This window comes from Sturnus vulgaris, chromosome 9 (genome assembly GCF_052056855.1).
Source record: "Sturnus vulgaris isolate bStuVul1 chromosome 9, bStuVul1.hap1, whole genome shotgun sequence".
In the NCBI taxonomy this organism is placed as follows: domain Eukaryota; kingdom Metazoa; phylum Chordata; class Aves; order Passeriformes; family Sturnidae; genus Sturnus; species Sturnus vulgaris.
The window spans coordinates 25,172,342-25,196,819 of record NC_142251.1 but is presented as its reverse complement, the minus strand read 5'-3'; the positions used below and the strand labels follow the sequence as shown (position 1 = coordinate 25,196,819).

The 24,478-nt window shown below is 45.0% G+C and overlaps 1 protein-coding gene and 1 long non-coding RNA gene across 4 annotated transcripts; one reads left to right on the top strand and one right to left on the bottom strand.

Annotated features, from left to right (window-relative positions):
* Positions 1–918: 918 nt before the first annotated feature.
* On the bottom strand, positions 919–15,191 carry LOC148222863 (uncharacterized). Of its 2 annotated transcripts, none has more exons than XR_015805510.1 (4): positions 15,101–15,191; positions 14,883–14,979; positions 8,126–8,184; positions 919–7,571 (listed from the first exon to the last, which is right to left on the bottom strand). It is a non-coding gene; the product is annotated as an uncharacterized LOC148222863 (long non-coding RNA). The 2 variants fall into 2 exon arrangements; XR_015805511.1 differs by having other exon boundaries at positions 924–5,938.
* Positions 15,192–15,252: 61 nt separating this feature from the next.
* PTGS2 (prostaglandin-endoperoxide synthase 2) lies at positions 15,253–22,736 on the top strand. Of its 2 annotated transcripts, XM_014884300.2 has the most exons (10): positions 15,253–15,341; positions 15,688–15,804; positions 15,916–16,059; positions 16,486–16,629; positions 17,006–17,187; positions 17,981–18,064; positions 18,226–18,472; positions 19,373–19,659; positions 19,816–19,963; positions 20,107–22,736. In XM_014884300.2, exons 1-10 carry the CDS (start codon positions 15,287–15,289, stop codon positions 20,511–20,513), a joined length of 1,815 nt encoding a protein of 604 aa, XP_014739786.2. In that variant the 5' UTR covers positions 15,253–15,286; the 3' UTR covers positions 20,514–22,736. The 2 variants fall into 2 exon arrangements, with proteins under 2 accessions (XP_014739786.2, XP_014739787.1); XM_014884301.2 differs by lacking the exon at positions 15,253–15,341 and having other exon boundaries at positions 15,419–15,804.
* Positions 22,737–24,478: the final 1,742 nt, after the last annotated feature.

Here is a 24,478-nt window from a genome sequence, read left to right as displayed (position 1 = left end):
TCCCACTGACGTCAAAGAAATAGAAACATATGCTTAATTTTAATTGTATGCTTAAAGGCTGGTCTGAAATGGGTCACAAATGACCACCTTCTCTATTTGTTCTGAATCCTATGGGGTCATTTCCATCAGGGGAATCAATTCTCATTAACACTTTCATTTTTCCAAGACCAAATCCTTTCTGCATTCTTTATGTGTAAACCATCCTAAGCTTAACCAGGAAAAAAATCCTAAAGCATGAGTACCTGAGAATAAAAAACTACATTTCTTATAATAAACTGTTGAAAACAAACCATTATTGTGCTTAATGATTAATTTGGTTTTCATTTTTGCCTAAGGCTGCAGGTTGTACTTCCAGGCCATTATTTCCTACAAATGTCCAATTTCCTATGTGTTTCCTTGGGATTTATTATAACACTACTGAGGGGTAAAGGTCACCAAACAAGTCCTTCTGCCAGAAGCCTTTTCTACCCATACTCCACCTCTCCAGTGTAGTTCTCAAGGCCTCTGATTTCTGTTGTCCCTTTGGGAATATCATCCACTGTCTTGGTTTGAAAGACAGGTGTCTGCTAAGGAAGGCAGGAGCCTCCCTTGAAATGGAAAAATATAACCACCTTCCCTCTGAATTACTATAATTTTGAAATTAAGGGGGCTCTCGGGCAAAGATATGAGAATAGGAATAACAGTTCTTTACTAGTATGTGCAATAAAACAAAGAAACAACACACTACAGCGTTAACAACAAACAGAACCACAAACCCAGCGACCCCTCCCAGCCCCAGGCTTTCCCCCTGGGTGCAGTTCCGCTCGCAGCCAGCAGGGGCGCTGGTGGCTCCCGGCCGGGCAGGGCAGGGGCGATGATTCCCCCAAGCCTGCAGGGGGCGCTGTGGCAGCACGCGGTCATGGCGGCCGTGCCCGAGGTGGGAAGGGATGGAGGAGAGAGGATTTGGCTCTAAAACCCCCTGGGGCAGCCGATCCCCGTGACCCAGCAGGACTCTCAGAAACAGCAAGCTGGAATGGCAGGAATGAGCAAAATCCGGGGGTGGTGGAGGAGATGTATCAGAAGCTGTGGAACCGTGTGCTGCCTCAGCAAGCAAGGGGTGGGGGGCTACAGTGCAGAGAAAACTCAGAGCAGTGCTGAAGAAGCGGTGGAGGAGGGACACTGGTGGCCAGGCTCCTAGCAGGGCAGGGAGAGACAGGTTCAGGATCCCAGGCACCCAAGCACTCAGAGAAGAAATCCCTCTTTTAGTGAGGTAGTGGTCAATAGTGTTATTAACGAGACCAGAAGTTTTAGCTGAAAGTTACCAGGTTGTTTAAAACACAGTAGAAACTTTCTTGTAAAAACTGGCACTGGTTTATTAAAAACAGCTGTAGAAAACAGAAGACCCGAGATAAGCCCGAGTTCCCTGGCAGCAAGCCAGAAAAACAATAAAATGTGTCAAATCCCTGACACACCGGGTACTCCCGTGGAAACCAGCTCTCAGGAGAACACCAGCAGCAGCCCGACACTCCCTCTTATATCCCCCTTGGGTCCAGGATTGGTGGGACTTGGATCCTCGTGGTGATTGCTCCATTTTTGGGGCTCTCATTGGTCCTTAGCACTATTTATTCCTGTCCACTCCTTCTCTCAGGGCGTCGAGTGACTGGACCACTCCTTTTGCCAATCACAGCTCGTGGCTCTGATGTCACTGCGCTGGCTTCACTCTCAAGGTGTTACCACGCTGCTTGGGAACAACCCACACATCATCCTGGACCCCTTTAAACTGTTAACAGACATTAATTAACTCATTATAACACTTTGACCAACCCCCAAAACCAACTTTTTCTTTGGAACTACAACATTATAACAGTTAACTTAGGAAATTAACAAACCTTAACTTACAACAAACCTTAACTAAATTTTACTTATAACAATAAGGTCCCAGTTCAATGGCTGCTCTCACAAACAGAGGCTCACCCCACAGCAAGAGAAGCAGGACTGGGCTGGAGTACAGCAGAAAGAGAGAAAGAGAGAGAAAGAGAGAGAGAGAGAGAGAGAGAGAGAGAGAGAAAGAGAGAGAGAGAGAGAAGTTACTCCAGCCCTGTCTTTCAATATTCGCGGTATCTCTGCCCCTCGGAGAGAAACTCCCAGATCAGAAAAGCACAACCAGATGCCCTCCTCCTCCCTTGGCCACTTCTGTTTTTCATAAGAACACAGTCGTTACTGTTTCCTACCAACTTACCAGACAAAATTCCCTAAGTAAAAAGAAACAAAAGGAAAGAACCTAACCCCTAGCACCCCTCAGTAAAGAATAAACATGGAATGTTATCATTTATGGAATATACAGAATAATGGAATCATTTGGGTTAGAAGGGATCGAAAAGTTCATCCTGTTCCACACACTGCCATGGCCAGGGACACCTTTCACTGGCCCAGGTTATTCCAACCCCTGTCCAACCTGGCCTTGGACATTGCCAGGGGTCCAGGGGCAGCCACAGCTTCTTTGGGCACCCTGTGCCAGGGCCTCCCAATCTCACAGGGAATGATTCCTTCCCAATGTCCCATCTAACCCTGCCCTCTGGCAGCTGGAAGCCTCTTGTCCTGTCCCTCCATCCCTTATCCCAGAGAGAGCTCTCCAGCCATCCTGGAGCCCCTTTTGGGGGTGGAAGGGGCTCTGAGGTCTCCCCAGAGCCTTCGCTTCTCCAGGTGAACACCCCCAGCTCTCCCAGGCTGGCTCCTGTCAGGCCATGACTCCCCAGTTGATTGGTGTCACTGCAGGCAATGGGCATTCCTTGCTCTAGCTCTTCTAGATGGACACACTTCACTCTGCTCCCAGGCTAGCCCTGAACTCAACTCTCATATCACAGCTCTCTGCTACCAGCCGTATGAGAAAGGCAATTAAATTGTGTCCTGCTACCTAAAATCCCACTGTCATTGGGATGGAATGTGTGAATGTGTGTTCCAGGCAGGGCTGGAGAGATTCTCAGGCACTGAGATAAAACCCTCAGAGCCGCTGTTTTTGGAGAGATTCTGGCACACAGAACAGCCCCAGCTGCTCGGAAGGATGCTGTTCTCCAGCAGCCACTCTTAGCACAGCATTGGGGGGACTGGCTGGGAGGAGAAGTGAACAGGACAGGGGTTTTTTGTCCTCTCTCCTGCCTCTCACAAAGCAGTTTGTGTCTGCTTTGCTTCTTGTTACAATGCCACCTCCTCTCCATTCCTCATGTACTGCTCAGCACCCTCCAATGTTTCTATCACTTCTCAGAGAGAGAATGGGATGATCTGCAAGACATTATTTTCTAAGGATTCCCTCCCCTGTATCCAGATGAATATTTCCTCCATTACTTTGTCTGCTATTTTTAAAGACACCTGAAACTCTTCTTTCCCCAACTAGTGTGTCCATAGAAGGTGAACTGTCATGGAGCTAAGCTATGCTGTATATTTATTGACTTTATTACCCTCTCAGAACTCCAGCCTTCCAGGCACTTACCTGGTTTATTTCTGGGTCTGAACTTCTTCCAGCTCTTCTCTACTCAGGGAAGGGAATGACAGGATCTAGGTGGAATTGCACTAGAAACCATTATAATCCCACTCTGGTACAGGATGGGACCAACCTCAAAATCATACTGGGTTAACTTCCTAATAACTGGGAATTTACTTCTGTAAGGAAACCATAATTATAGAACATCTTTGATTTACTGCTGATCAACCCATTATCAGCCTGTTGGAAATTTCAAGGAGTTTTGCACTTGAGAGGGCAGAATTTCATCTTTCTCCCTTTTGACAATGCTTCACTCAAATTCTGTTTTGTACCAAGCTGTCATCCCTTCAGCCAGTAGTTTTTTAAAACTCTCCTAGGAACAGATGTTGGAATTTTGAAGGGGCACATTACTATTCCTGGGTATGAAGAGTCATTTTTAGCCCAAGCTTGAACAAAAAAACTGAAGTTTTGAAAGTCTGATTCACTTTTGAAGTCCTAAAAATGTATCTTGGATCCAGACCTTTCCTTTTTGAAATTTTTATCCTTCAGTGTAAAACATCCAGATGCTTTATTGTTTCTAAGAACTGAGCAGCAATTCTTACATTCTTGAAGGTTCCAGTGCTTGCAATTCTAACTGAGCTCAGGTCACAAATCCAGGTTAACAGTGCTCAGAAAATCCCAAGTAGTCCAGCAGACACAGAGGGCCATTAGCAAGGAAAGATTAAGTAGGAAAAACTAACTGCTCTTTCCCTGTAAATAAAAAATTATTTACAGTTTAAACTCAGCACAGTACTAAAAGCTCCAGAAAACTGGTCATGTGTTGGAAGAGCAGCAGAAGCATCACAAGAAAATCTGTAACACTGCACACGCCTGAGGGAGCTTTGTTCTGGGGCTTGTGTCAGCAGCTTAAACCTCCCATTCAATTCTCCCCAGGTTGAGCTATTCCTAAAGCTTTTCCAGTAGGGTCCCACTTGTATTCATTCCTATTTTTTCATCCTTACAGAGATGCATGGCTCTTTAGAGCTGCGTACATCAGAGTCCACTTTTCCTTATCATAATCCTGTGCATTAAAGGATAGGCAATGTAGATATTCACTGGACAGGATTAAATCAAAATAATTTGTAAGCCCTTCCTATTTTTAAAATTGCAAGGAGACAGCCCAAAAAGAGTCACTATTTTGCCAGACTTGTGGATAAATTTTGTGTTCTCTCCCCAGAATGTTGATTTAATATTTTTTTTCTTATTTACAATCTCCTGTTTAAATGAATTTTATTATGCCTTGCATATATTTATCTAGTAAAATTCATAAAATATCACTACTGGAAACCTGACCAGGAGATTGGCTGAGGTCAGAGTCAGGGAGAGGAGATAGAAGAGGGCACATAATGTACATCACTATCCATGGCTTGCACGCTGTCACCATCAGGAAAAGGTTGTGGACTCCCTGTCCCTGGAAGTGTCCAAGGCCAGGCTGAATGAGGCTTGGAACAACCTGGGATAGTGGAAGCAGTAGGGGGTGGAACTCGATGGGCCTTAAGGTCCTTCCCAACCTAAACCACTCTGGGATTCTGGGGTTCTAAAAATGAACTGAATCATATGTGTGTCCACACCCAGCTGAGAGCAACTTGCTGGGAATTTTCAGTTGGTAAATATTTTGAAAACCAACATTTTTCCTTTTTAATAACAAAGTGGAAAGACGATGGGAGTGAGAACCTAAAGACAGATTATTATTTTTGCTCTTGCCACATTTTCACCTTTATTCTCTGTTCAAACATAAGAACATGAAGCCAAAAATGATCACCTAACCATGCCTTTTATTCCTTAAATTCAGTCTCTGAGCTGAACACACGATCCCAGTGACACAAGGACAGCCTGGTGTTCCAGAGCTTGCAGCCCCTCATAATCCCCCATAAACTTTTCAGGAGGTTTCAGGGGTTTCTGACAACCTCAGGGAACTGAGCAGCTCCTGTAACAGGAAGGTCAACAAGGATCACACAGCTCCCAGCCCACATTACGTCATATGGATAAAAGGAGGAGGCATGACCTCAAAGAACGACAGCAGTGGCTATCACTCCTGCAAAATTTGTATGGATTATTTTAGGATGCACGTCAATTCAAATTTGTCATCTCATTTGCCTAATGGGACTTTATTCAGTAACTAAACAAACTATTTCTTTTAGCACTGCTTACCTTCATGTTAATTATTACCTTTCAGTTTTGCAGGCACTGGCAGGGGCTGCCCAGTCCCCATCCCTGGAGGTGTTCAAGGAATGACTGGAGGTGGCACTCAGGACTCTGGTCTGGCTGACGGGGCCTTGGTGGGCTGAGTGCTCTGGTGATTGGTCACAGATTGGACTGGATGATCCTGAAGGTCTTTTCCAACCTCAATGATTCCATGATTCTAAAACCTCTCTAGGAAGCCACACTTCTAATCCACCCCAGGTGCATGGAAAGAGCAGAACGGTGAGTCCCTTTATCAGGCTGGACAAAAATAATTTCAGCTCTTGTCAAAACAAAGCACTTTGCATATCCTCAAGAAAAAACATTGTATTTTAAAGAAAAATTCTGCAAATGTGGAACAGATTGTTTGCCACAAGCTTCAAATATACTATTCCACACCTGGATATGGCTATGGATATAGATATGGCTATGGCTATGGATATGGCTATGGCTGTGGCTATGGATATGGATATGGATATGGATATGGACATGGATATGGATATGGACATGGATATGCCCAGGGTGACTGTATTTAAAGACATTCGCTGGAAGTGCTCCTGTTCATGAATGCCTGATCCTAGGCACAACAGGCATTAGAGCTCAGGCATGAGCATTCCATCCCAAAATCAGGACTGATTTTGACACTGGTAATTTAAAAAGAAGGTTCAAATGTGAAATTCAAAGTGAGAGAAAAAGATTCACCTTAAGATAAGGACAGAGATATATCAGGTGGAAAAGCAGTTTTTAATGCACAGGAGATGAAGACTTTATTAATATTTTGGTTAAGCATCAGAGCAAAATGGAACAGCTGAGGAAGAATAAAATTAAAATCACCCTCCTAATTTAGTTGGAATCAGAACACCTGGGAAGGGGATGTTTTGAAATGTTCACCTGGATGAAATCCGAACAGCCTTAGGGTATGGAATGAAACACATTACCCTCAATCAACACAATTTTTGATGACTGCAAGCCTGAAGTCGTATAGGGTTTTTTGCATAGGAAGTGGTTCCAAGTTAGTTAGATAAGTGTTATCCAGCAGTATATTGAAACCGTTGGACCTGAGGAGTTCTGCAAACGGGCTTCTCTCACTCCTGTCCACCATAAAAATTTTAACTGTCCAGATTCTGATGCTGTGTTTAAGTTCTTTATTTCATTCTGATCTTGTGCTGCCTTGTGCTGAGGAGGACTTCCAGGTAATTGGCAATCACTAAAATATTCCAGCCCAATGATAAGTAGAGCAGCCAAATCACTGCAATCTTCAAATCTCCATGGGGCTGCTGAGACTTGTTTTGGAGCAGGTAACAAATCACCTGATATGAAAATATTGCATGCCCAGTGGGTGCAGCACACAGAAAAGGATGTAATGTGGTTACCTGGTAATTCCTGCTCTGCTTTGCATTTGTTGGGGGCTTTTTCCCCACTCACCATTGTTCACAGTCCTGCTTTTACTCATTTACATTCATTAGTGCTGCAGAGCGGGGAGAAAGGAGCCTTGGGTAATGGGCCCAGCATTCCTATTGCTCAAGTATAACAGAAATATACTTGAAATATACTTATACACGTAAATATGTCCTCTCTTTCCTACCCTCGGGAAAGTCTATCAACATTTAAAATCCCCAGGAGCTAAGTTGCAATGCTTCAGAATTCTGTGTGGAACAATCCAAATTTGATGGATCTGGGCAGAAGCTGCAGCCTTTCACACGAGTTCAGCGAGTAGAAGTTCACGAGGTCTCTCTTGCCACATCCACACTTCTATTCCCAGCCACCCCACATGGGCCCAACCCTGGATGATCCCAGTTCATGGAGTCCAGGAGAGAGGGTAGAGGAATGTGTTTGTGGTGAGAGAAGCCACGGGAGTGGTTTGCATGGCAGCTCTGGCCCTTCCCACAGAAATCTATTCAAGAGGAAACACAGGCGTTGCAGAGTCAGGTGTTCTTTCCCCAGGAAGAGCTGAACCCCTTACGGAGCTGCAGGCATAGAAAAGCTCCCTGGAACAGCAGGGAATTGTGACTCCCACCAGCCCTGCCACCTGCTGCTGGCCTGGCACTGATGGCCTGTCCCAAGGCTGTGACAGCCTTTGTGATGGCTGGAACAAGTCACACGCAGCAACTGCCGATGCCTCAAAGAAGTGCCAGCCCAAAATTAGCTAACCAGACAGAGCTCTGTGCTGGTGACATAAACCCTGCTATTTCTACCTAAACCTGCCCTCCAGCCCACTGGCCCTAGGTTGCTGGTAACTCTCTCCAAAACAAACACCGGAAAAATGCCATCTGAAACAAAACCCCAAAGCAACAACACACCACCAGAACACTGCAAAGCCCTCATTTACTTAATGAACTCCCTCCAAGCAGCGCACACAGAGGCAACCAGCACAGAGTTTCCACAGCTGCTGTAAAAACCACTGAACCAGACAAGCTGATTGTTTTCTGTTGGGCTTGTATTATTTACCTTCTCTACACCGGGGGTCAGGATGAGAAATAAATCCCAAAGTATAGTCAGGACTGCCTCTGGAGAAACAGAAAAATAGTGGAAGAGAGACATGTAAGTATTAAACCAAATTTACAACTGGTCCACAAAGAAAAACCATCAAAATTCATTATATAGGATGAGTTGTGTGAAGGACAAAAATAAGAACCATAAATTCACACATTTTACTTGTAAAAACTAGACATGAGTTAGTCCTTAACCTGGACACTTCAGTTCCTGGAACAAACACTCTTGGTATGAGAACACATTCCCTTGGGAATCATGGTTGGAGTTGATGGTCTCCAACGTCTTTTCCAGCCTTAAAGATCCTGTGATGCTCAGTGCTGCTCTTTGCAAAGAGCTGTTTCTGCAGGCACATGGGGCACCTGGCTGGCTTCAGGCTCCCCAAGACATCCAAATAGCAACAATAAATAGATGGTGTTCCTGAAGAGGGTTGCCTGACACAGCTTCAGCACCAAAAAGACACATGGGATGTTTTTCCTGGCAGATAAAACTCTCTGGGCAGTGGGTCTGAGCTCTTACAGCCGCTGCAGGGCTTGTAGATCCTTAATTATTTTCTACTTGTGTAATTTTGATTATTATACGTTTTCCCTAACTGCATATAGTGAGGCTTTATCTCCTGATAAGGATCTCCAGGGTACAGTTTCTTTGGAGGCTGGACTCTAAGCCCAGTGAGCCAGTCAGATTTTTATACCATTGCATGATTGGCACAATTTTAATCTGATTGCTGAGTTCTTTTCCCTCATCAGCTCATTCAATATAATTTAATCCCTTTTATTTCTTATTTTCTTCCTATTTATTTTTAATTGTAAGGGTATGTTGGAAGTGTGGCCAAGTGACAAGCCATTGGAAAACAGTCCTGATTTAATTCTGGAAGTGAAGATGAGTAGAGAGGAGCCTTGGGAGTTTGGGTATGCTGCAGTGGGCAGAGCCTGCTCCAGGAGCCTCCCCACCCTGGTGCAAGCCATAGCCATAATTTGTGTGGGCACTGTCCATCCCAAGGGTTGCCACGGGAGCTGTGTCATGGAACATTCTTCTGTGGCTGACACTAGATGACTCCTCCAGCCTCCAGCTGGGAAGAGCTAGAGTCAGTTTTAAGGAACTCAGTGTCTCAGTATAAATATTTGAATCCCCTCTAGGCCCCAGGGAAGAGCCCAGGGGTGCCTTGGTGGCACCTTCCCTGTGGGCACCAAGGGAAGGGTCATAATAAGGAGGTTCAGAGTGAAGCTTCCCTCTTCTCAAAGCACTGGATGTCATTGCTCTGGGGAGACCTTGGAGCCCCTTCCAGTGCCTAAAGGGGCTCCAGGAGAGCTGGATGGAGACTTGGGACAAGGGATGGAGCGACAGGACACAGGGGATGGCTTCCCACTGTCAGAGGGCAGGGTCAGATGGGATATTGGGAAGGATATTGAGGGTGGGGAGGCCCTGGCAAAGGGTGCCCAGAGAAGCTGTGGCTGCCCCTGGATCCCTGGAAGTGTCTAAGGCCAGGTTGGATGGGGCTTGGAGCAACCTGAGCTAGTGGAAGGTATTCCTGCCTATGGCAGGCAGTGGAACTGGATGGGTTTTAAGTTCCCTTCCAACCCAAACAGTCCTGGGATTTTGTGATTCCATGAAACCATGAATTCGCAGACAACCTTAGAAAACCCTGCATAGCAGAGCTTACTGGGTGCAACAGCAGGTTTTGTGTGGTTACTGCGCTGAAAAGAGAGAGAAAGGACAGCAACACACACGGAGCTCTTTGGGGGAAAAAAGCCAACTTTATTGTATGGACAACCCGTATTTAAAGTGTGTTAGTGCAGCTAGGACAGGACAGGAGCTCATTGGACAATTGGGAAAAACATCCTTGGGACAGCACCTCAGGATGTATCCCACGGGAAAGACACCAGGTGTTAATCTTTATTATGAATTCCACTGTATTTTCACCATATTATCACCCTGGGAGACTTCCTCCCTAACTGAAGCTGCAGTCAGCTTGGCAGCCTGGGAATGGACGTGAGAGACAGGAGAAATCCAGGCCTGAAAAGAATTTCCAAGCTGTAATTCCCTAGCTCTCTAAGTGTGTGTGTCCACAGGTTTGCACTGTTGTAAACTGATTTGGTAAATGCTCTCGTAGGAAAAAAAAATCTTATTTGCAGAAGTAACGTTTCCTTTCTTTAAACTGAATGAAAAATGGGGTTAATGAATAAAGCCAAATAAACTTCAGTACCCAAAGGCATGTTTTATGTAAGAAAGCATTACACTGGAACAATTTTCCACTCAGCAAAACCTACATCAGTTTCCCTTATGCAGTTTAATGTCCATGGAATTTTCCAAAGGAAAATTCCACATGATTGTATTTGCACAACAAAAGGCTGGATGACAGATTTCACTAAACGTTTAGCAGGAAGTTGCTACAAGAAAATTCCAGCATCCTGCATTGAGGAGGGAAGTATTTGGAAATCTCTCTAAGGAGGGTCTTCTATGCAGGTTTCTCACGGAAAGAGCATTTCAATATACAATGCAGAAGCAATTACCTTAATGTGAGTTGCAGTCAAAAAGCAGATAAAATGTCAGCTGACATTTCTCTATGTAAGGCAGTTACAAAATCTCATGACGTATTTCCGAGCTCCCTGTGATCAAATGTCCACATCAGAAACACATGGAGGCTGCGTGGGCAAAAACAGGCTCTGCAAATCCCAGGATGATGGGAGTGGGAAGTTCACGGCTTAACTTTGGTAACAATTGCCAATAACAATTGCCAATAAACAAAATATCCCTTTGCTTCAGTCAAGAAACAACAAAAACTATTTTCCATTTTAACATATATAGGAAAAAAATATCCCATAGATGAGTGTATGTAGATGAAAAGTTAATTGCAGTTTTAAAACTGTGTGTGGCTGCCAAAAATCTTATGTTTATCTAATAGCTCATGTTTATGGCCTTCCCCTTCACCAGAAAAAGGAATATAAAAAAAAAAAGGAGGTCGATCGTAGCTAGAATGAAGTTTCAGTCAGCCTCTGCCTCAAACTACCATATAGGATAAAAATGTTGTGCTTCATCCTCCATTCATCTACACTCCTTGGAAAAAGGTCGTCCTAGAGAGCTTCGAGCTGAGTTTAAGTCATTTAGGGCTTGTTTGTCAGGAAGTAGTCAGGCAGGTACTCACAACCAAGAGTGCCAACGAGGAAAGGAATCATCTAATCCACTTCATCTGAACAAACAAAGCACAGTTCTGAACGCCATTTCTGCAGGGGCTTCGTTCATTCCCTTTCATTTAAAATTATGGGGATTCAGTGTCTGGGCACCTCTCAAGGAAAAAGCTCAGCCTTGCTTTGGATCGGGCGGAGATCCACATTTAAGCTGAGCAAAATGGAGCAATTCTTGTGTTCTTTTCCTCTCTGTTTTGCTAACAAATTGATGTGTATCATGTTCCAAGCAGTGTGCAGATGCCCTGTAGTCATGATATTGTACAGGTATCTGGCAAAGAATTTGCAAAGCAAACAAGCCTGGGAGAAACCTGGGCACAGCACTGTGCAGGTGTCTCATTTCACGTCTCATCTCTGCAGGTAAATCTGATGTAAAGTCACTCTTCTCACCTGTTTCATTACAGCCTGTGACTTATAACTAGGTCTGTCAAGAATGCCAGGGAATTAAAACAAGAACTCAGAGACATTATTAAAAACAGAGGCTTGGAAAGGGTTTGTTGAGCAGGGCTTACTCTGTGCAGATGATAATGATAAAATCTATCATATTGGAAAGCATTCCTCAAAACTCTTACTGGCTTGCAAATAAAACACAAGCTGTGGATTTATGTTGTTTTCCAGCAGCTGAAGTCCAAAGGGAAGCTGCTCTAAGAAGGAAAATAAAAGAGGGGACTCAAACTTGCTCAGGTCTTGCCTAAGTCTGATGTAGAATTTTGTGCCACTCACCTATATTTTTGCACACTTAAAAAAGTACCATTCCAGGAGTAAAAACAGCCCCAACTGAAGCTGATTTGGATAACAAGGTATGCTCCATTTCCCTGCACAATGACTGATGTCCACAGGTACCCCCTCCCTGAGGTGAGCTCCCAGCTCACCCTCCTGCTCTTGGTCCCCCTAGAGCAGGTGTGTGCCAGCAGCCCATACACAAACATCCCTTGCCAATCACTGTCCATGGGATTTCTCCTGAGGGCAAGGCAATCCAGCTCCCAGCTCTCACACCCTCTAAATTCATCCATAGTTTTGCCTGGAACTGATTTGTGTTCTGAAGAATTCCAAAATTGAGGAAGCCTGGAAATCCCATAAACGAGGTATCTTTTTATTGCGATTTTCCTGGGGAAAATAAGCAAATCTCCGTTGTCTCCAAACCAGGTAATGAGGACTTTTGTTTTCCAGCACAACCCAGGGTGTTAATGAAACTGGGACCCAAGTGATCAGTGCTCTGTGAGCACACAGCAGGAAGAGACAGAGAAGTAGAGCTCAGTTGCCCAGACAGGGTGATTCCATAAAAGCACAAAGCAATTTCATAACCAAATCCTTCTGTTAAGACAGTTCTAATACTGCAAAAGGCACAAAATAGGAGCTTAAAGACGCTAAATTCCCCCGAAGGTCCTTCAGTTCTCAATAACATTTTTGGAACATCCAGGATTGTTATCATATCTGTGTCTGATCAGCCTCAGAGTGTGCTTGCTTTGGGAGCAACGTATCCAAACTGAGAGCAAACTTCAGATCGAGCTCCTTCTGCCATAAAAGAGCAGGGAAAAGGCACAGAGCAGATGAAACGAAATCACATCCCAGGAAACTACGGCGCTTATAAAACATGAGATTGCCGTTGTCACAAAGGAGGGAAAATACTTCAAACACATAAAAAAAGCTCAGTGATAAATTCAGTGTTAATTCAGCAGCACCAATGCCGAGAGACAATGTTTTTCTTGTTGCCACTCCATCTCCTCTTCTTTTGGTGTCATTACTGAAGCATGTCTGTCCTTACAGGTCACTGCATCCTCTGTCCTGAACCCTTGCCTTGGAAAGGTGTGAATCTATGCAGTTAAACCAAAAGCAGAAACAGGAACAGCTTCAGGGAATTGCCTCTTCCAGAAATGTCAGCGAATGCAAAAAGGCTGCGGTTGACGAAGGTTCTCCGTTCCACAGGCTGCTCTCACCTGGACCAAAAGGTACTTCAAGTAACAGGAAGAAAAATAACACCAGTTCTTAGCAAAGAGGGCTTATGTGCTAAAAACAGAAAGAGCACTTAGTTGATGCATAAAATGTCCACCTGGTGGTGAGTCCTGCCACAGCAAACTTCCATTTCTAAAAAAAATTCCCTTTCCAACATATAACCAGTTCTTCACCTGAGCTAATCCCAAAGCAACAAGTGGGGAAGGGCAGCCTTCAGAGAAGCAGCACTATTGTATCTGCCTGATTTTTCATTAATTTTGGAAGGCTGAAGAATCCCTTATATTCTACTGCGGGGGACAGTCACACAAGCAACCTTCCCCAGCCAAAATCAGGCTAGAGAGAGGTCACGTCCCACTGAATGCATTGGTGGAAGGTGGGGGGCACTGTCTGGTTTCCCAGCTGCAGAAGTACTGCTTCCCAAGGGGAAACATCCTCTCCAAAGCCTGGAGTTCTGCTCTGTTTCTTGGTTTATATATTGATTAATTACAATAATTGAAAACTTTAAGCATCATCAGTTATCTATATCTTCAGGGTCCTCTAAATCAAAGCACACTTACCTTTGTATTATCATTTTAGGGGCAATTGGCTGCACAAAATTACTTCCGTTTTCCCCTAATGTCGCTAGAAACATTTTTCTATGCACATTATTTAAACACAATGTCTCGCCTGCTGTTTGCAGTAAAGTCTTATAATGTGACAGCATCCACAAAAGCTTTATGAGATGGAACAAAATCAGTGTGAGATGGACGTATGAAATGGATGAAAATGTGTGTAAACTCTGGCGCTGTGCGCGCCATAGCCTGATCCACTGAATAACCAGCATTCCATAATTAACTGATTTGGTTTATGCAAGAACAAAATATCACCTTTTTAACATTTGACAAGACTGAGCAAGATGTGGCTGTGGCCACAGGTTCTAGTGGCCTCTGGTTCAGTTGGGCTGACTGACATCCTCTGCTAAAGTGTATGACCCAGCCTGTGGTTTCCGCATGCAAATGTATAAAGAAATATTATCTGTCTTCTCTTGATTATGCGTCTTTTCATGTACCAGTCCTAAAACATCCAGAAGACCCACTACTGATGTACACAAATTATTCACTGACCACAATACACTTTGAGGCCAAAAATAAGATTATGTTTAAATCGGCCTGAATCCACTTTCTGTCAAGTCACGGATTTGTAATTCAAACACCATCAGCCTCACAAGCTATCTTTGCTGAAGCCACTAGGGGTTTTTGGTGTTTAATGCTGACCTCGCGGGCGAAAGTGCAGCTCCACACTGCGGGGGTTGCACAACCACATGACATCTTCCTGCTTTCATTGCTGCTCCTCACGCAACAGTAAAAAAATAGTAGGAAAGCTACTGATTAAGAAAAAATAATCTGTGACCAAAAGATAAAGTATTCTCAAAGAAATGAGGGGAAATTTGTTTACAGTGCAACTGGGGGGGGGGGGGGGGGGGAGGGAAGGCTGAATTTAAAGGAATAACGGTGGGGAAAAGCCACTGTTTGTTCAAAAAATGCCTAATAACAGGATTTGGTTTTGTCAGACTCACCAGAATTTCACCAGAAATAACTTACCTCCAGCATTCTAGCATTCCAGCATTCCTTCCTTCCCGCTGTGCTTTGGTGGCGTGAGTGCTCCGCATCCCGTGAGCGATCGCAGCCCTCCGACCTCCTGCATAACGAATTAGATCAATAGAAAGTCAGCGGAAGGCCGAGCTGGCCGAGCTCGGCGCGGCACAGCGCCAGCCCGAGCCGTCCCCTCAGCCGGTGACAGCGTGTCCCCTCACACCTACCTGCCTCGACGGGGCCAGGCCGGGGCGGGCCGGGGCGGGCCGGGGCTGCAGGAGAAATTTCCCGCTGGGTTCATACTTCCGTCTAGTGAGTGAGTCATCGAGACACTGCTATAAATACGGGAAGTGCGGTACAGACCGGCACTTAGAGCTGCCGAGCCAGCACCGCCAGCCCAGCCCAGCCCTGCCATGCCGCTGCTGCCCTTGGCCCTGCTGGCCGCGCTGCTGGCCGCCGGCCGCGCCGGTGAGTCCGCCCCTTTCTTGGATTGACTCATGCTTTGCCTTTCTGCTTTTCGTGCTCCTCGCTCTCTTGCCGTTTCTCGGCTGCGTATGGGTGCCAGGTCCCCGCTGGCCTGTGAGGGATGATCTCCCCATCTGAGGGGGGCTACTGCTGGCAGCAGACAAGAGGCGAATTCCTCCGCTTTTAAAAGCTGCTCCCTGGTAGCCCGGAGGTTACCGTGCATGAATGGTCGCTGTGATGCCTTCCTGATGAGCATTAAACTCCAGGACGTTCCCGTTCGCTGTATAAAGTCCTGGGAAGGTGGGAATGTATGGCAGAGATGCTAACCCGAGCTCTGGTTCCTCCGCAGCCAACCCTTGCTGCTCGAACCCCTGCCAGAACAGAGGCGTCTGCATGACCGCTGGGCCGGATCGCTACGAGTGTGACTGCACCAGGACAGGCTTCTACGGGCAGAACTGCACCACACGTGAGTATCCCACACCCCTCTCGGCGGAAATGAAGCGCATAATCCAATTCCACCATTGCAGGTTATTATCCATAAGCCAATTAATAATAACCTTCCTATTGTTGCTTGCAGCGGAATTCTTCACGTGGCTGAGGCTAGCATTGAAACCTTCACCAAACACTGTCCACTACATCCTCACCCACTTCCAAGGAGCCTGGAATATCATCAACAACATTCCCTTCTTACGGGACGCTATTATGAGATACGTACTAACGTGTAAGTGTGAATTGTCTCTTCCAGTTCCCTTAAAGCTTGCTCCGGAATATTTCACTGAATTCATCTGTCTACAAAACCAAGCAGCCTAAATTTAACTGAAGTTAAACCACCAAAATTTAAGACTTCTGCATGATGCAGGCTTGTATGAAACGTGCTGAAGTGCAGCTTGATTCTGCTTTCTGCAAGAATCCGGGATTTTGCTGACATGAACTTGGCACCCCATTGCTTGTGTTAATAGTGAGATCCATCTGATCAGCCAGGATCCAGTACTGTTATTCAGTAACTGTTATCATATTTAACATCAGTAACTGATATGTGTGGAATTTACAACTGCTACCAAATATATGCAAAAGTTCTGTCTTGTGGTTTACTTCTTGAGACTAAAATGTACCGTTAAAAATAACCAAATATTTATTTGTCTTTCAGCAAGATCACACTTAATTGACAGCCCACCAACTTACAATAGCGACTACAGTTACAAAAGCTGGGAAGCTTATTCCAATCTTTCTTACTACACGAGAAGCCTTCCACCAGTAGGACTTGACTGCCCAACACCTATGGGTGTTAAAGGTGAGGAATAAACCAGACACGTAATGATTGCTTGGTCTTTTCTAAGAGGAAAATACAAGTAGTAGTTCCTATGAGACTTGCTTGTCTCTAGCCTTTTTTCAGGATAGTTTTAGGAATAACCATGTTTTGGATATACTGTTTAAAGAACTGAAATATATTATTCTGGTTCTTGCTATTGAGTTGTATACTAAAAACAGGGAATTCAGAAATTTCTAATAAAATCAAGAAAGTGAGCATAGAAAAGTAGGTAATTCTCCTTGTCTGACTGCTGCTGTCATCATATTCCAATGAAAATCTTAAGCCTTTTTGTTAGGAATTAACTCCAGTATTGCATAAAGGGTTGTCTTGAGTATCTCACTGTCTGTTTCTCCCGCAGGTAAGAAAGAGCTTCCAGATTCAAAGTTGATCGTGGAGAAGTTTTTGCTGAGGAGAAAGTTTATTCCCGACCCGCAAGGCACAAACGTGATGTTCACGTTCTTTGCCCAGCACTTCACCCACCAGTTCTTCAAGACAGACCACAAGCGAGGCCCTGCCTTCACCAGAGCGCTCGGCCACGGGGTACGGTCACGGTCACGGCTGGGGACACGGCTCACGCTCCTCGGGAGCTGCTAAGTGCCTGGAATGGCATCTTGGGGGTTGCCAGGGGACACAAACACCTGTGCACACAATCCCGTGGGATTACCCCTTTTGTAACTGCTCCTCAGGCCAAATTCCAGTGTTTGGCAATGTCTCTTCCCAGGTCAGAGCTGTGTGCTCTGCACAAGTGGTTCTGTTTAAAATACCTGCCCAGTGATCTCTTACTGTTCCCAAAAATCTGCTTTCACCTAAGGCATATTAGATGTAGTGTGTATCCAAAACTTCTCTGGAGTCCTCACTTTCAAAGAGCTGTATCCAGTACTTAAGTATTGCTTATATACTGCTAATGGCCTTAGTTTAAAAAGAATTTCAAAAGCAGACTTAGATTTAAGATCTTTACCTACAAGATAGGCATCCTTTGGACAAAGAGTTCTTCACTATAAGTGTCATTCCTACGTCCAAACGAAAGCTACAAATTGTGTGTGTATATATAGAAAGCTGTCTGCATAATAAAAAGTTGCGGACACTTTAAACAGAGACCTTTTAAATTGCCGATGTAACAGCCTCCTCTTACGCAGAGATGGCACCAGTTGCCAGGAAATAATTTGGCTTCATCTTAAATATTGGTGCATGATACTTATAAGGTAGCGGTAGTATAATAAAAAGGTAAACATCTAGGGGGTGAGCTCCTATTGGTATCCATAGAAGTGGGACTTATCCTAAAATAGCAAAAAATGCAGGTTGGCTTCATGTCCTAAATGCCTTTGTTTTATAGGTTGACTTGAACCACATTTATGGAGAGACTCTGGAGAGACAACTTAAACTGAGGCTTCGAAAGGATGGAAAGCTAAAATACCAGGTATGTCTTAACTCAGAATTCCTACCTTCTTACTGAATGGCATAAATTTCTTAAATTAGTGCTGTGTGAATGGTGTAGGTGATCTAAAGTGTGAGTCAGAGCTGAGAGTCAACAACCAAACTATCGTAGCTCACAGCTCCTGTTGTTTCTCCCTTGCACAGATGATTGATGGAGAAATGTACCCGCCGACAGTGCGGGACACGCAGGCAGAGATGCTGTACCCACCCCATGTGCCTGAGCACCTGCAGTTCTCCGTGGGGCAGGAGGTGTTCGGGCTGGTGCCAGGGCTGATGATGTACGCCACGATCTGGCTGCGTGAGCACAACCGCGTCTGCGACGTGCTCAAGCGCCAGCACCCTGACTGGGACGACGAGCAGCTCTTCCAGACCACCCGGCTCATTCTGATAGGTGAGAGCCCTGCTGCTGGGTGCAGCTCCAGCTCGAGCCTGCATGGCTGGAGTGAGGGTGAAGCTATCCCGTAAATTGGGGTGTGAGTGGCTCCTCCATGGCCTGTCGCCGGGGTTGTGTTGAGGTTCAGCTTTCCCCCAACTCTGCTAAAGATGGAACTGAAGAAAACTCAGGGACCCGCAGTTCTCTTTTGTGAGGGAAGCAGAACTGAAAGCAGTGAAAATACAGGAAGCTCAGGTTCCTTTCTCAGAGAAAGCCTGTGAGGCTGGATGACCTCAGGCTCCCTGATCTGGGTTTTTTTTTCCCTTAGGGTTGGGTCAGCTCAGGTATGCTTTAAAAGAAAGGCTGTGATTAAGTCTAAAGTTCAGAAGGTTATGTAAAATGTCATTGCATAGTTCTCCTGTCTAATTGTGTGCCCAGTGATATTTCATCTTATGTAAATGGGGATGTACTCTTAAGCTAGAAAAAACCTTGCTCCAACTGAAACCATAAAGCGAGACAATTGTATTACATAGTTCAGAAGCTGAGATTTGCTTTCAGACATCAGCTTTCTTCATTATTCCCTCCCTCTATCCTAGAGATATTGTATAACTGAACACAGTGTAAATACTGGTGTGTGCTGTTCTGTGGAGGATGCAAGGAATTGTGTCTTGGGAGGGGGTAAACAGGCTGTAGAAAATACCTCACTACCTACAGCCCAGAACTCTTGGGATCTGAAGTACTGTTCCACCCCTTAGTCACATAAAATACAAATTGCTTTCTAGAAGAGGTTATAGCGTTTGTTATAGTGTTAAAGCATTTTTTGTCCTGATCACTGTAATATATTTTAGAAAAGTTCAGAAATGGTATTTTCCCTGCCACTGAAGAAAAGAAACATTCCTTTGTTCCTTTGTCCAACAGGAGAGACAATCAAGATTGTTATAGAGGACTATGTGCAGCACCTGAGTGGGTACCACTTCAAGCTGAAGTTTGACCCTGAGCTGCTCTTCAACCAGAGGTTCCAGTACCAGAACCGCATCGCAGCCGAGTTCAACACCCTGTACCACTGGCACCCATTGCTGCCCGACACCTTCCAAATCCACGACCAGGAGTACACCTTCCAGCAGTTCCTCTACAACAACTCCATCATGCTGGAACATGGACTCTCCCATATGGTCAAATCTTTCTCCAAGCAAAGTGCTGGCAGGGTAGGTCCTTCCTCAAGTTAATGAACCAACAGAGGCATGAGCTGGGGGTGGGACAAGGGAATGGGATAAAGCTATTTAAAACTAATCACTAGAAAGTCACAACTTCCTCGTGACTTATATCAGTAGATCTTACAGCTTTTATGCTTTCATGAACAGGTTGCTGGTGGGAAGAACGTTCCTGCTGCAGTACAGAAAGTGGCAAAGGCCTCCATTGACCAAAGCAGGCAGATGAGGTACCAGTCCTTGAACGAGTACAGGAAACGCTTCATGCTGAAACCGTTCCGATCCTTTGAAGAGCTTACAGGTAACAGTCCTCATCCTTCCCAGCAAATGAGAGACATTGTTTTAAAATGCCCACAGAGTCCTGCAGTGTCATTACTGGGCTTGAGCAGGACAGTCTTGCACAGAAAATGGGATTTTTCCACTTACAGTTTTTACTCGTTGCAGGAGAAAAAGAGATGGCAGCAGAGCTGGAGGAGCTGTACGGGGACATTGATGCCATGGAGCTGTACCCAGGCCTGCTGGTGGAGAAGCCCCGGCCCGGGGCCATCTTTGGCGAGACCATGGTGGAGATCGGGGCGCCGTTCTCCCTGAAGGGGCTGATGGGCAATGCCATCTGCTCCCCCGAGTACTGGAAGCCCAGCACCTTCGGGGGCAAGGTGGGCTTCGACATCGTCAACACGGCCTCCCTGCAGAAGCTCATCTGCAACAACGTCAAGGGCTGTCCCTTCACTGCCTTCCACATCCTGCCTCCCGAGCCCACCGAGGCCACAATTAACGTTAGTACCTCAAAAACTGCCATGGAAGATATCAACCCCACACTCCTGCTGAAAGAGCGCTCTGCTGAGCTGTAGAAATCAGCTATCTATCTATTTATTTATTTATTTAACTGTGTTATTTATTCTATTTATGGCTTAGTATTTAAAAAAACAACTAGAGCATCTTCATTGTGGGGGTTGCCTTTAATTCCTTACTGAGGTAAGGCTTCCATTTACAAAAGGGATTTTCTGTGTTTCAGCTTGACAGTGGTGAATCCCTTGTTTAAAATCTTCTGTAACAGAACGATGTATTCCAAAGTGGATAAAGGTTCCACCTTCATTTTACTATTGTTTTAATACTTGATGAAGGGGACTGGTGGTGATTCTGTCTGTCGGTTTTCATAGCTCACATAACACTACAAAAGCAATTTTTTTTCTCAGCAACTTGAAAGCAGCTCTTGACCTAAAAGTACAAGAAAAAATTTGACTTAATGAAAATTGCCAGAAGAAATTACGGATTTCATTTGAGCATTCAAAAATGAACAAAAAAAAATACTTGAGTCTCACTTCTTTTTGTAAGATCAGAAAATGCATTGCATTTGTTGAAACTACCTCTCCCTCACTTACAGCACTTTGTATCATAACTTAATGTCTCTTATGTACAAATCCACTTCTGGATTTAGATGAAAGAAAATATTTTTACAACTTTTTTAAAGTATTTTTATAATGTTTTAAATATTAAAGTAAATTTTTTACAGCTTTTTAAAAAATGGTTTTAATGTTTTAAATATTGGAAGAAAACAGTACTTCTCCTGGATTCTACTTCTTTTTGATGGAAGTGTGACAGATGTATTTGTTGTGTAAGGAGGTGAGAAAGGTGAGAATGAGATACTGAGCTTAGCTGACTCTCAGGCTGCATTACAAGACTGCTTGCATTTGGATAGGGATTTTTTTTTTTATGTAACTCTGGGGAGGTCTTAAACTTAGCCCAAGGCACTGGGATTCTTTTCATAGCTGTAGTTCTCTGGTCTACTTGATAATGTAATTTTGGTGTCTGTTACTCTAAGGACTGGAGGACAGTATAGATGTGCTGTGGCTTTGTGCTCCCAAAAACAGGGGCGCTATAAACTGAGCAGCTCTGTAAATACGCAGAGAACTGAGCACAAGAGATTCAGCAGCACTTCCAGGCACAGGAGGTGGCTCTGCGTGTGTGTACAAGCTGTACATGGAATTTGTACTTCTATTTATTGGGGGGGGGAGGAGGGATAATGTTTTATTTATAATTTATAATTTATAAACAGGTATTTTAAGTAAGTGGCTTAAGCATCTTTAAAACGGGCCAGCGCAAAATCGCCTAGACATACTTGTCCTAATCCAGCAGTAAAATATCTAGTCTCATCTGGGCACATAGGTTACACAAGATCTTGTGTAGGACTTCAGACTTTGCATGTAAGGGTATCTTTTTTTAATTTCTAGAGAGGAAATGTAGAAGATGATCTTCCCATAAAAGCAGCTGGGGAACTATAGGGAAAAAGAAAATGTCACTTCAGACTGGAATAGAGCAGCAACCGGGTATTCTGTGCCCCTGCCCAAAATTCCTTGACTACTTGTGGAAAAGGACTTGAGTTTTCTATTTCATCTATTTCATCTCAAGCACTTGTAGGGGCTTGTGCATTGTATCAGCTTTGGCAGCAGTGTAGTTTGTCTGTGGCTTCTGTTTCCATGGATTTGTGTAGAGGCAGCCATGCCTCATGCTGGGTAGGTCTGTAATTGTGGCCATGAACAGCCAAACCAAGCTCTCCTGTAGCCATCGATACCAGTGACTGATGTGGAGTGGTCCTTGGTATGGTGCTGTGGGAGCAAGAAGGGCATTTGTTTTCCTTTCTCTGTTTGAAGCAGGAAGAAGGGAAAACCTTCTCTCCCCTTGTATCCAAAGGTGGTCAGTACTGTATGTGCTAACAAGTAAACACTGCTTGGACACTTTTTCCTCATGCAAATTGTCCATTAGATCTAGTTCACCCTTCAGAGCACCCTTCTACCATTAACCCAGGAACAGGGTTTGGCAGAGAGTCGTAAGGGAGGCACGTCTGGACAGATTGAGTTATTTTGGGGTAGGTACAGAGGAATTCCTCAGACCATCTTACCTAAGTTACAAGGATTGCTGTGTGCTCTTGTGTTTTGTACTTTGCTGCCGCTAAATGTGGATGTTTGAGATTATTTATTTAAAATTCTGTGAATTGTTTTTCACGTTATTTTTGTAGGACAACAATGTTGTTAAATTCAATTGTTTATATAAATAAATTGAAAACATTACCTTTATGGGCTCCTTTGCTTGCGTTTTCCTTCAGCAGTATTTAGGATGGAACAGTTCTTTAACTGATTACATGGAGAATTACAGGGTATTACAAGTAAATTCTCTGATGTGTCAAACTCAACATGCCTGTAGCTTAAACTGCCCAGGTGGAGTAATAATTTTCCCTTTGGCCTCAAATGAAAAGGGATTTCACTGTTCCATCCCTGGAAGAGCCAGCTCCTCTTATCTACAGCAGAGATGGCAGCATTCTGGCAGCTTCAAAGGGAAAATACGATATTGGAGTTGCACAACAACACCTTGGTGTAACTGACTTCCCTTCCTCTCTTCCCTTTTCCCAGGATAGAAAAGCCCAGAGCTGTTTCCTTTCATGCTTGACATTCTTCAAAAGGGGAAACTGCTTTGGGTTGCAAGTGATCACTAGACCAGAGCAGGGCTATGCTTCCTGAAAGGTGGAGCAGGAGCTTGGACAATGCTCCCTCTCTTGCAGTGAGCATATTTGAAGCCACCCAGTGTCTTCCCAACGTTTTCACCTCTGGTGAGAAACAAGGGGAAGCTGACAAGGAGACACCCCAGGAGATCACTGTACTGCCTATCACTCACCACCTGCACCAGTCTCTGACCAAATGTCACCTCAGTCCCCTTCAATCATCCCACTGCTGTCTCCAGTACTCCCCCATCCCAATACTGGTGCCCTGTCCTCTCACAGCCTCTGCCTAGAGACCAACCCCAGAGCCACAGTACCTCACCAAGAGTCACCTTCCTTCCAGCCACTCAAAGTCCTCTTTGGTCCAAACTCATCCCAGTGTCCCACAGGTCAATATTCCCAACAACTCTCCAGCCCTGAGAGTGTGACAGTTCTGCCTCTGCTTTAGAGCTCGTTTCCATCTCCACGGATGTGCAGCTCCATTGCGTTCCTCCTGTACCCAGGCCCTAAACACCTCCAGCAATTCTCCTCACCACTCACTCCTCATCACTTCAGTGACCATCTTCAGTCCCAAAAATGCAATATCCTGAGGACCCTTGCAAACACATCACTTCAATGCCTCTCCAGGCTGTGGGTGAATGGGAGCAGGTGCAGATCACATGAGGGGCTTTTTTCCTTTGACACCCAGTCAGCTCATTGTCTCCACAGGTGAATTGCTACTTTCCTGTTCCAGGGGGAAGCTGAGCAAGGGAGGAGTGAAGACAAGGCTAGTGGTTTCAGTGGGAGACGATGGGTGATCAGCAATCAGGTGGCTGCAGGATCATCCATGGAGAAGGTGTTTTGGGTGACTGCTGCCCTAATTAGGGAAGCACCAGCCCAAATGGATTTGAGCATGATGGCTGAGGTAGTTTGATCAAGGAGGAGCTCCTCCTTCCCTCTGAGCAGGGGCATGTCCCGATGACACAAAAGACAAGAATGTTCCCCAGAGGAAACCTGCCCTGCCAAATTCTTGCTCCCCAGCCTGGGTTGAGAGAACTGTTTCACCCTAGGCAGTATGATAAAGCAGGGGGGCTCAGCAGAAATCCATCCAGGCTCATGAGAGCTCCATGCTTTGGGAGCAGGTCACCTCCCATTCTTGCCAAGGGTTTTCCCCAGCATCACTCGCTCTCTGCCCACTGTGTACCAATTCCTTATGTGCACTGAGTAGGAGCCCTGCAGGCACCTGACCAGATTGGGTTCTGCACCTGAGCTGAGCTGAGCTGACCATTACACTGAGCTCCCAAGGCAGCTGCTCTTCCACATCCCAGGAGACCTTCCTGTAAC

Bases quoted from the DNA above. Each gene is read 5' to 3' on its own strand.
- PTGS2 (XM_014884300.2), top strand. From the start codon at position 15,287: ATGCCGCTGCTGCCCTTGGCCCTGCTGGCCGCGCTGCTGGCCGCCGGC. The intron at 18,473-19,372 runs GTGAGAGCCCTG...TTTGTCCAACAG, and splicing joins CACCCGGCTCATTCTGATAG to GAGAGACAATCAAGATTGTT. The intron at 19,964-20,106 runs GTAACAGTCCTC...TACTCGTTGCAG, and splicing joins ATCCTTTGAAGAGCTTACAG to GAGAAAAAGAGATGGCAGCA.